The sequence below is a fragment of the Mandrillus leucophaeus genome, unplaced genomic scaffold, assembly GCF_000951045.1.
Source record: "Mandrillus leucophaeus isolate KB7577 unplaced genomic scaffold, Mleu.le_1.0 Scaffold274, whole genome shotgun sequence".
NCBI classification, from domain to species: Eukaryota; Metazoa; Chordata; class Mammalia; order Primates; family Cercopithecidae; genus Mandrillus; species Mandrillus leucophaeus.
The window spans coordinates 1089375-1100747 of NW_012102854.1; the positions used below are offsets into that span (position 1 = coordinate 1089375).

At 52.8% G+C, this 11373-nt stretch overlaps 1 protein-coding gene and 1 long non-coding RNA gene across 3 annotated transcripts in view; one reads left to right on the top strand and one right to left on the bottom strand.

The window, feature by feature from the left end:
* LOC105543065 overlaps window positions 1-11373 on the bottom strand; it is a 33586-nt gene that overhangs the window by 14447 nt on the left and 7766 nt on the right. The gene's annotated exons all lie outside the window — the stretch shown is intronic.
* Window positions 702-11373, top strand: part of CLIP3 (CAP-GLY domain containing linker protein 3) — an 18283-nt gene continuing 7611 nt past the window's right edge. The window contains exons 1-7 of one of the 2 annotated variants that reach the window (XM_011984817.1): window positions 702-873; window positions 1171-1394; window positions 6301-6440; window positions 6527-6620; window positions 6824-6985; window positions 7307-7425; window positions 8947-9183. In XM_011984817.1, the coding sequence (XP_011840207.1) occupies window positions 1229-1394; window positions 6301-6440; window positions 6527-6620; window positions 6824-6985; window positions 7307-7425; window positions 8947-9183 (918 nt within the window). In that variant the 5' untranslated portion in view covers window positions 702-873; window positions 1171-1228. Of the gene's footprint in view, window positions 874-1072; window positions 1395-6300; window positions 6441-6526; window positions 6621-6823; window positions 6986-7306; window positions 7426-8946; window positions 9184-11373 lie in introns of both variants that reach the window. The other variant, XM_011984818.1, reaches the window with a different exon arrangement.

Consider the following 11373-nt stretch of genomic DNA (forward strand, 5'->3'; position numbering starts at 1 on the left):
AGACTCTGTCTCTAAAAAAAAAAAAAAAAATTATCCAGAAGTGGTGGCATGCACCTGTGGTCTCAGCTACTCAGGAGGTTGAGGTGGGAGGATGGCTTGAGCCCAGGAGTTTGACGCTGCAGTGAGCCAAAATTGCAACACTGCACTGTAGCCTGGGTGACAGAGTGAGACCCTCTCTAGGAAAAAATAAAAATAAAAAACAGACTTTACAGACTGTCTGGTTTCAAATGTTCGCTCCATCACCTACTCATGTACTTTTGGGCAAGCGGCTTAACCTCTGTGGGCCCCAGTGTGTGAGCCTTGCATTAAAATGGTAAGGATGAGATGATCATGATAGGAGTCTCTAGAAAATCACTTCTCTGAGGCACCCATTATGAATGGTGAGCTTGAAGAAGGGGTCCGGTCTAGGGTCCTAGAGAGAGAGAACATCCGTCGTCACCACGCCGGGAGACCACTGCCCTCACCGGCCTGGTTTGCAGGCGTGGCGGAAGGGGATGGGTAAGATCTGTACCCGCTCTCTCAGCCCTCTCTTTCGCCCTTGTATCTGCTTATCTCGCTCCTTTCCGTAGCCATCTCTTCCTCTCCCTGTACTCAGAGGCTCTCCCCTTTGCGTCGCCGCCTCTGGCCCCTCCATCAATGCGAGCGCCTCCCGATCCCTCCTCCTGGTCCCTCCTCCCCTCGCCGGTAAGGGGGCAGCAAGCGCATGCGCAGTCGTGCCCCTCCCTCTCCGCCCCCACCCCCCGTCGGCGCCTGGGCCTCGTCCCCTTCTCTCTGTCTCTCTCGCCTGCCCCATCACGTCCCCTGACACCGACACCCCATTGCTCCCACAGCCTCCCCAGTCTCCACTTTGGTCCCCAGCGCTGTCCGCCCGAGGTAAGATGGGGAGGGGGCGGCCCGCGGAGAAGGGGAGGGGCGAAGCATCCTGTAAACAAACCGGGGAGGGGGCGGCTGAGACTGAGGGGCCTGACGCGGGAGGAGAAGAATGGGGGGCTGGGCCTGGGGGAGGTGGCAGGCGCTGGGCGCACACACCGGGGCCCTCTGTGGGTAACGGGGGTCCCTATGGTTGCCCAAGATCCAGTTGCACGGAGGCCACTCGGGGCCCTGGAAGCTCCTAGGGGCTTGGACCCTGGAGCCTGCGGGGCACCCTCTCCAGCTGACCTCTGCCTCCAGGATTTGCCTGAAAGCTGCCCCCAACTCTGCACCTGCCCCCCGAGGGCCACCAAGGACCATGACTAAGACAGATCCTGCCCCGATGGCCCCGCCGCCCCGAGGAGAGGAGGAAGAAGAGGAGGAGGAGGATGAGCCCGTCCCCGAGGCCCCCAGCCCCACCCAGGAGCGCCGACAGAAGCCTGTTGTGCACCCCTCGGCACCTGCCCCCCTCCCTAAGGACTACGGTAACACTGTCCCCACCCTGGAATCTAGCCTGGAGCGTTGGGTGGCTGGGAAGGGTGGGCTGTGCTCTGCTGGTGGTGATGGTGGGAGAATTTCTGGGGAATTTGAAGGTGGTCCAGAGGAATCTTGGCTGCAGAGCACCCCTCGTTCATTCACTCATTCACCCATTGAAGAATGGAATTGTAATACTCCTAGTCGTTGATTCATGACACATCATTCCATCATTTAGTCTTTCAACAATCATTTATTGAAAGCGTCTGTGGACCTGGCTCTGTGCTAGGGGCTGGGGCCACAGCAGGGGGCAAGAGAGAACCAGTCTTTACCCTGAGACAACTCACAGGCCTCAGTAACAGCCACACAAATAGGTATGAAACCATAATGTAATTTAGTTCACATTTAGGTTTATATGCAAGAAAGAAAAATATAATGTAATATAAATATGTAATTACAAGACATTATGAAAATTGTATTTACCAAAAACAAGCTGCTGCAAGAGTTTTTTAAGACATGGTTTCCCTGAGGAGGTTATATTTGAGAAGACTGGAGGGTGAGTTGGGGTTAACTAAGAGAGGGGTCAGGGGAAAGGGGTGCCAGGAGAGGTAACTGCTGGGTAAAGGATCTGAGGTAGGAGGGTATGGAGCTGAGAGGAGGGCCTCTTGGAGAAACTGAAAGTGTCTAATCATTGACCAAGCGATATTTATCGAGTGCTGCTACTCTGTGACAAGCCTTATGCTGGGTGCTGGAGATTTAATCCCAAGTGATCCAGGAATGATCCTCCCTTGCAGGAGAGAAGGAGAGACTAAATAAGTGAACAGATAAATAAATCAGAAATCAGATAAATTCAGATTGGAGTGAGTGCTATGAAAGAAAGAAAAGGTGGGCCAGGTGTGGTGGTTCACGCCTGTAATCCCAGTATTTTGGGAGGCCGAGGGCAGTGGATCACCTGAGGTCAGGAGTTTGAGACCAGCCTGGCCAACATAGTAAAACCCCATCTCTACTAAAAATACAAAAATTAGCTGGGCATAGTGGTGTACGTCTATAATCCCAGCCACTCGGGAGGCCGAGGCAAGAGAATCACTTGAACCCGGGAGGCAGAGGTTGCAGTGAGCCAAGATCGAGCCACGAGCCACTACACTCCAGCCTGGGTGACAGAGTGAGACTATCAAAAAAAGAAAGAAAGGAAGGAAGGGAGGGAGGGAGGGAGGGAGGGAGGGAAAGGTGGGGATATGATAATGACTAGGGGGCAGCTACCTGCAGGGGTAGTCAGGGCTGGTCTTTCTGAGTAGGTGACATTTAGTTTGGGACCCGGAGCATGGGGAGGAATCAGCCAGAAGAGAGCTGGAAAAAGAGTGTTCCAGGCAGAGAGCAGCAAGTGCAAAGGCCCTGAGGCAGAATTGAACTTGGAACAGAAAGATCCTGGAGCTGCATTCAGGGAATGATCAAGGTTGAGGTGAGAGGTTGGCATTGGTCAGATCTGGAAAGGCCTTCAAGGCTACAGTGAGGACTTTGGTTATATTCTAAGTGGGATGGGGGAGAAGAGTAGCAAGGTGAGGGTGTTTAAAAGCAGAGGAGTGGCAGGTCTGATTTATAGTTTGAAAGCTCCCTCTGGGTACTGGGTAGAAGGGGATGGAGCGCAGCCAGAGTTGAATGTAGAAGGGGAATTTGGAAGATATGCAGGCTGGGAATCCCCAGCAGCTGTGAGGTTCAGAAACTAGGTTCAGAGAGTTAGCGTTGCCAGGATAGAGCAGGAGAGATGGCATCCATGGACATGTCACCCACTAGAGGTGGATCAGGGAGACTACAAGTTGACTTCAGTCTAAGAAAAATAAGAAAGTTAGCCAGGCACGGTGGTTCTGGCTTATAATCCTAGCACTCTGGGAGGCCGAGGTGGGAGGATCGCTTGAGGCCAGGAGTTCAAGATCAGCCTGGGCAATGGAGCAAGACCCCATCTCTACAGAAAATTTAGAAATTAACCAGGCATGGTGAGTACCTGTAGTCCCAGCTACTCCAGAGGCTGAGGTGGGGGGATCACTTGAGCCTGAGAATTCGATGCTGCAGCAAGCTAGGATTGCACCACAGCACTCTAGCTTGGGTGACACAGTGAGACCCTGTCTCAAAAAAAAGAAAAAAGAAAAAGAAAGTTATCTGGGGCCTGAGGTGTTGCAGGGGGCGGGCTGTACTTCAGAAAACTGGAAAATCTCCTTTGGAAATGCGGCTGGAGGTGGCTGGGGTCTGTGACTCAGTGGGAGGTCGGAGGGTATAGGCTGAGCCCTCCAAGCAGTCTCGCTTGCAGAGCGGGAGAGGGTTTTGTCCCAGAACGTGAAGGAATCTGGAAATGTGGTCAAGGACAGGGAAAAGGCTAAGGTGGACTCCAAGAGGAAATCCAAGTATATCTGTTAAATCTGTACATTAATTCAACAGAGATTGACTGAGCACTTACTGTGTGCCATGTGCTGTGCCTGGCCTTAGGGATAAAGGAGTGAATGGGGCAGAATGGAATCGTAGCATTTAGATCCTAGTGAGGGAAGAAGAAAGGAAATGAAGGAGGGAGAAAGAGAAGGAGTAAACATGTTAAGTAGTGATATGAGCTATGATATAAATAAATAAACAAACAAACAAATAAATAAATATATAAAGGGCTGGGCATGGTGGCTCACACCAGTAATTTCAGTGCTTTGGGAAGCCAAGGTGGGAGGATCGCTTGAGCCCAGGAGTTTGAGACCAGCCTAGGCAACATAGCAAGACCCTGTTACTACAAAAAAAAAAAAAAAAAAATAGCGGGCATGGTGGTATGTACTATAGTCCCAGCTACCAGGGAGGCTGAGGCAGGAGGATCACTTGAACCCAGGAGTTCAAGGCTGTAGCAAGCTATGATCACACCATTGCATTCCAACAAGAACCTATCTTTTTTTTTTTTTTTTTTGAGACGGACTCCAGGCTGGAGTGCAATGGCACGATCTTGGCTCACTGCAACCTCTGCCTTCCTGGTTCAAGTGATTCTCCTGCCTCAGCCTCCTGAGTAGCTGGGATTATCGGCGCTCACCACCACGCCCAGCTAATTTTTATATTTTTAGTAGAGATGGAGTTTCACCATGTTGGTCTGGCTGGTCTCAAACTGCTGACCTCGTGATCTGCCCGCCTTGGCCTTCCAAAGTGCTGGGATTACAGGCATGAGCCACCATGCCCAGCTAAGACCCTATCTCTTAAAAAAAAGAGAAAAGAAAGAGTGGGAGATGGAGAAGGGCGGGTGCCGATTTAGACAGTGTGGTTTGGGGAGGCCTCTCTGAGGAGATGACATTTGAGCAAAGATCTATAAAGCTTTGAGAAGATGTGTGGGAAGTCTATTCCGAGTGAGAAAAACAGCAAGTGCCAAGACCCTGAGACAGGAATTTGCTTGGCACGTGGGAGGGACAGAGGGAGCCCAGTGTGGGAAATAAGGGAAGGGGAATAAGTGAGGGGAGAGGGCTGAGAACTGAGGGGCTGGATGTGCAGAGCCCTGAGGGCCATGGGGAAGACTTTGGTCTGTTCTCTGGATGGGATGGGAGCTGGAGGAGGGTTCTAAGCCAAGCAGGGCTATGATGTGACTGCAGTTCTAAAAGGAGCATGCCAACTGATTCCTGGAGACACCTCTATGTGGCACTTCCCTGGGCTGTGTATAATCTGATCATTCATGTACTCGTTCATTCACCACGCACTGAGTTCCTGCCACGTGCCAGGGCCCTGTGCTGGATGCTGACGTCACAGAGAGCAGTACTCCTTAGAGTCGAGTGGGAGGAGACAGAAGTGCCTCTGGGCACCACCCTTGCTGGCCACAGGTTGATTCCTGCTCATAGATACATTTTATTTTATTTTTATTTTTATTTTATTTATTTATTTATTTATTTTTTAGACAGAGTCTCGCTCTGTGGCCCAGGCTGGAGTGCAGTGGCCGGATCTCCTGCCTCAGCCTCCTGAGTAGCTGGGATTACAGGCGCCCACTACCACGCCTGGCTAATTTTTGTATTTTTGGTAGAGTCAGGGTTTCACCATGTTGGACCAGGCTGATCCCGAACTCCTGACCTCAGGTGATCCGCCTGCCTTCGCCTCCCAAAGTGCTGGGATTACAGGCGTGAGCCACCGCGCCCAGCCTCTATTTTTATTTTTTATATTTCTAGAGACAGGGTCTTGCTCTGTTGCCTAGGCTGGCGTGCAGTGGCACGATCATGGCTCACTGCAGCCTTGAACTCCTGGACTCAAGCAATCCTCCTGTCTCAATCTCCTTGAGTAGCTCCAATGCACACCACCACACATGGCTAATTTTAAAACTTTTTATAAAGACAGAGGTCTTACTATGTTGCCCAGGCTGGTCTCAAACTTATGGGCCCAAGCAATCCTCCTGCCTCGGCCTCCCAAAGCATTGGGGTTACAGATGTGAGTCACTGTGCCCAGTCATGGATACATTTTATGTGGGCTACATGGTATTTGAAACAATTGGGAGAGTTTTATTAAAAACCAGGACTTCTGGCTTTATTTATTTTTGCTCTGGGGATTCAGCCAAACTTCACTCATACTCTCACAGGGCAACAGTGGGTGAGGTCAGTAGCAGTCCCCCTGGACATGCAGACTCCAAGGTACTGCACTCTGTCCGGCTTTTGTTTCAGGGGGTGGAGTTTCTGCTATATGGGAATTGCCTGATCTTCCAATTTTTCAAGACACACTGGGCATCAAGATTTTTATGTGAACCCACCTGAGTTTGAAACCTCATGCTGGCCACACAGAAAATGCCTGTGGGTTGACTGTGGCCCATGTGCCACCAGCTTGAGATCCCGCATTAGAGGCTCTAAGAGGCAAAGACCTAGAGCTCCCCTACTGAGGCTGGAAGGAGGGGGTCAGTTGCGTGGGGTGACCTTGGACCTCTTGCCACCCCAGCTTTCACCTTCTTCGATCCCAATGACCCGGCGTGCCAGGAGATCCTGTTTGACCCTCAGACCACCATCCCCGAGCTGTTTGCCATTGTGCGCCAGTGGGTGCCCCAAGTCCAGCACAAGATAGATGTCATCGGCAATGAGGTAAGAACACTGGGGAAACCAGGGAGAGAGGGGATGCGGTTCCCCACATGTGTGGGTGACCCTCCCTGCTCCCCTGGTACTCACAGATTCTGCGCCGAGGCTGCCATGTGAACGATCGTGACGGGCTGACCGACATGACACTGCTCCACTATGCGTGCAAGGCTGGGGCCCACGGAGTCGGTGAGGGCCCCCACCCCCAAGTAATGAGCCCCAAAACCTAGGCCTCCAGACCCAACACACTGAAAACCACCCAGAACTCAGGCCCCATCTGGAACCCGAAGCTTCAGATTCCAAAGTATAGTCCCTGAGGCGCAGGGCCCTCCCCGTACACTGGGCCCATGCTCTGGAATGGGGGTTCCAAGCTGATCCCGCCTATCACGCAGGGGACCCCGCGGCAGCCGTGCGCCTCTCGCAGCAGCTGCTGGCGCTGGGCGCAGATGTGACCCTGCGCAGCCGCTGGACCAACATGAACGCGCTTCACTACGCGGCCTATTTTGATGTGCCCGACCTCGTGCGTGTGCTGCTGAAGGGCGCGCGGCCACGAGGTGAGGAGGAGAGCCCTGGCTGAGAGGGGGCAAGGACCTGGGTGAGGGATGCAGAGACCCAGGTGAGGGCCAGGCTGCGAGGGAAAGGAGGATGGCGATCTGAGGAGACAGGGGAGGTTGGAGGCGTGGGAGAGGGGGCTCAGTGGACTACCACTCTAGGGAGGGGCGGGGCCGCGAAGGGAGAGTGGGGCTCCGAGGTGGGGGCGGGGCTCTGCGTCGGAGGCTCTGGGACCTGCAAGTTAAGAGATGAGCCCCGAGGTAGGAGGAGGGCTGGGGTCCCACAGGTGCTCACCCGGAACCCCTCCTCTTGCCCACTTCCAGTGGTGAACTCCACGTGCAGTGACTTCAACCACGGCTCAGCCCTGCACATCGCTGCTTCCAGCCTGTGCCTGGGCGCCGCCAAATGTTTGCTGGAGCACGGCGCCAACCCTGCACTGAGGGTACTGCCACCCTTGCCCAGAACCCGTTACCCTCCTGCTCCCGTCCTCCCCCACTTCCCTCCAGCAGGTCTCTGCGTTTCCCGTGACTTCCCAGATACTACAAATGTCTGTACATTCAGCAAATGCAATAACAGCTGAAATTTGCCTAGTGTTCATTACATGTCAGGTGAAGTCTATTATAAGCCTTGTTTTACAATGGGGAAACTGAGGCAGAGATTAAGGGATCTGCCCAGGGTCATCCAACCTACCCCGTGGCAGTGCATAACAGCATTTCAAGGACATGAGGAAAGTAAGGCTAGGCCCTCTGTGAATGACAGGGTTGGTCCCCTCCTAAGCCCTCAATATGATCTTTGATTTCCAACCCATGCATTACCAGGCTCCATCCACAATGCTAATTACTCTGCAGCTGTCCAGGCACTAGTATCTTGGGGGAACATGGCCTGTGCCCCTGAGACCCTGCCTCTCCCCATTCCCCACTGGCCCAGAGTTTGACTCCTGACTATATACCACAGGAGCCCACTCTCACTCTCTCTCTCTCTTTTTTTTTTTTTTTTTTTTTTTGAGATGGAGCCTGGCTCTGTCATCCAGGCGGGAGTGCAGTGGTGCAATCTCAGCTCACTGCAACCTCTGCCTACCAGGTTCAAACGATTCTCCTGCCTCAGCCTCCTGAGTAGGTGGAATTATAGGCACGCGCCACCACACCCGGCTAATTTTTGTATTTTTGGTAGAGATGGAATTTCACCATGTTGGTCAGGCTGGTTTCGAACTCCTGACCTCAGGTGATCTGCCTACCTCGGCCTCACAGAGTGCTAGGATTACAGGCATGAGCCACTGCACCCGGCCCACAGGAACCCATTCTTAATGTTCATCTCCCACATGTCCTCATTACAGGCTTGGGGTCTCCAGAGATTGCTTCCCTGGGGGCGTAACCTGCAGCACTGAAGTGTGGCCCTCATCCCTACTGCCTACACCCCCAGGCCCACCATCAATTACTTGACACACCCCCAGCCCTGGGTCTCAGGGGTGGGTTTCCCTGGGGATGTGGTCTGCACCTTTCTGCCCTGCCCCTTCTTTTTTTTTTTTTTTTTGAGATGGAGTCTCACTCTATCACCCAGGCTGGAGTGCAGTAGCACGATCTCAGCTCACTGCAACCTCTGCCTCCCAGGTTCAAGGGATTCTCCTGCCTCAGCCTCCTGAGTAGCTGGGATTACAGGCACACGCCACCACACCCGGCTAATTTTTGTATTTTTGGTAGAGACAAGGTTTCACCATGTTGACCAGGCTGGTCTTTAACTCCTGACCTCAAGCGATCTGCCTGCCTCGGACTCACAATGTACTGGGATTATGGGCGTGAGCCATGTTACCCGGCTTGCCCTGCCCCTTCTTATTCCCAGGTTGGCCCAGGGTATGACCTAGTCCTACCCCTGCATCACCCAGACTGGTGGTCTCTAGGGTCAGGGCCTCCATGGGGGTGTGGCCTCTGCCACTGAGTCCCCGCCCCCTCTTCCCATTGGCCCCCAGAATCGAAAAGGACAGGTGCCGGCGGAGGTGGTCCCAGATCCTATGGACATGTCCCTGGACAAGGCAGAGGCGGCGCTGGTGGCCAAGGAGCTGCGGACGCTTCTGGAAGAGGCGGTGCCACTATCTTGCGCCCTCCCCAAGGTCACGCTACCCAACTATGACAACGTCCCAGGCAATCTCATGCTTAGCGCACTGGGCTTGCGCCTGGGAGACCGCGTGCTGCTGGATGGCCAGAAGGTCAGGGGCTGGGGTGTGTGTTGGCGTGGTGGGTGGGGGTGGGACTTAGCCCCTTAATCCCTTGGAACTGTATCCTTGGGCAGAGTGCAGTCCGTCCCCTTTGTCTGCTTGCTGTCCTAACTATCCACCCAGTATTTGATTTCGTCTCAGTTGTTCCGTGGTGTCTCCTTTGAGCCTCACCTTGTGCTGAGCTCTCCATCCTGGGGGGGAAACAACTCATCATCTGACAGTGACGGCCGAGAGCGGTCATGGCTGCCATGGGGAGGGGTGAGCAGAGTGATCTGCGCAGCTCTGTGCACCTGTGGCTCCCCCTGGGTCTTGTGGTCCTCGATCAGGCCCCTTCGCTCTCAGAGGCAAGTCTGGCTAGGAAAGTCCAGGCCAGAGTGATTGGAGTGTGATGGGGAATGCACCCAAATTGCAGATGTGGAGGAGCAAGCCAGGGAAATAAAGGGAGAAAGGAGTCTCAGCTAGGGGGAGCGAGTATCACAGCCCAGAGGGCAGAGAGAATCTTCATTTATCCAGGGACTCCAACTTCATTTCCTGGTGTCCCTCAGGCTCCATACGGGACCCCGGTCTGTCCTTAGGGAGGGAGGGCTGTGTCTGCCCCTGCCCTGCTCTCATGGAGCTCCACTTGTAATGAAGCGGAGACAGTCAAGAAAGTAAACCTATGGTTGAGATAATTTCTGGGTTGGGCATGGTGGTTTACACCTGTAATCCCGGCATTTTGGGAGGATCACTTGAGGCCAGGAGTTGTTAGAGACCAGCCTGGGCAACATAGCGAGATCCCGCCTCTACTGAAAATAAATAAATAAATAAATAAATAAAGTAAGTTCTGGTAGCAACAAGGGCTGTGAACACCATTACATGTTTGGATTTAGTAAACTGTCCCTGGCTGAATGCTGGGGTGGTTTTAGCTGGGGTGTTCTGAGAAGGCTTCTCTAAGGAGGTGATGTCCAAACTAAGACAGGAAGGAGCTTCCTCTGCAAAGGTAAGGAAGCAGAGGATACAGTAGGTATGGAGACACAGAGGCAGGAAGGGGCGGTGTGATGAGGGAGTTATGGGAAGCGGGGTGAGGTGGAGAGGTCAGCAAGGCTGGGTCACAGCAGACCTGTAGGCTACCCGAAGAAGTTTGAATTTTGTTTTTGTTTTTTTGAGACAGGTCTCGCTCTGTCACCCAGGCTGGAGTGCAGTGGCGCGATCTTGGCTCACAGCAACCTCTGCCTCCCAGATTCAAGCTGTTCTCATGTCTTAGCCTCCTGAGTAGCTGGGATTACAAGTGTGTGCCAACAAGCCTGGCTAATTTTTTATTTTTATTTTTAGTAGCAGTGGGTTTCGCCATGTTGGCCAGGCTGGTCTCAAACTCCTGCCCTCAAGCGATCCACCCACCTTGGCTCCCAAAGTACTGGGATTACAGGCATAAGCCACTGCGCCCGGCCCCATCCAGAAAGCATTCTGATGTACACGATCTAATTGTATCCATTGCACAATTCTGAAAGTTTGGGTTGACTCTTCCCATTTTGTAAGCCAGACTATAAAAGCCTCCAACAGGTAAAAATCTTTATCTGAAGACACGGAATACCAATCACTGACCCTTAGAGAAGCAGCATAGCACAGCGTCATGGGCTCAGGCTCAGGGACTTGCCCAGGTAAATCTCAGCTTTGCAACTTCCCAGCTGTGGGACCTGGAGCCAGTGATTCCGCCTCTCTGGGCCTCAATGTCTTCATCTGTAAATGGAGATAATAATAGTACCCACGTTAGGGGGCTGGTTGAGGTTTAAATTAATTAAAATGCATAAGGCCATTAGAACAGAGTCCAGTGCATACTAAATGCTCTTTGTGTGTGCCAGACACTGTTCTAGTCCCTCCACCAACCCTCTAAGATCAGCACTAATTAATTAGCCCATGATATGGACAAGGAACTGAGACATGGAGAGGTGAATGAGCCTCCCATAATGATGATAACCACACTCACTAAAGGCTCACTGCAGTTAAGCAACTTTACATGTATTAAAAATGTTTCAGCCGAATGCAGTGGCTCATGCCCATAGTCCCAGCACTTTGGGAGGCAGAGGCAGAAGGATCGCTTGAGCTCAGGAGTTCAAGACCAGCCTGGGCAACATAGTGAGACCTCATCTCTACTAAAAATGAAAAAATTAACCAGGCATGGTGGCGCACACCTGTAGTCCTAGC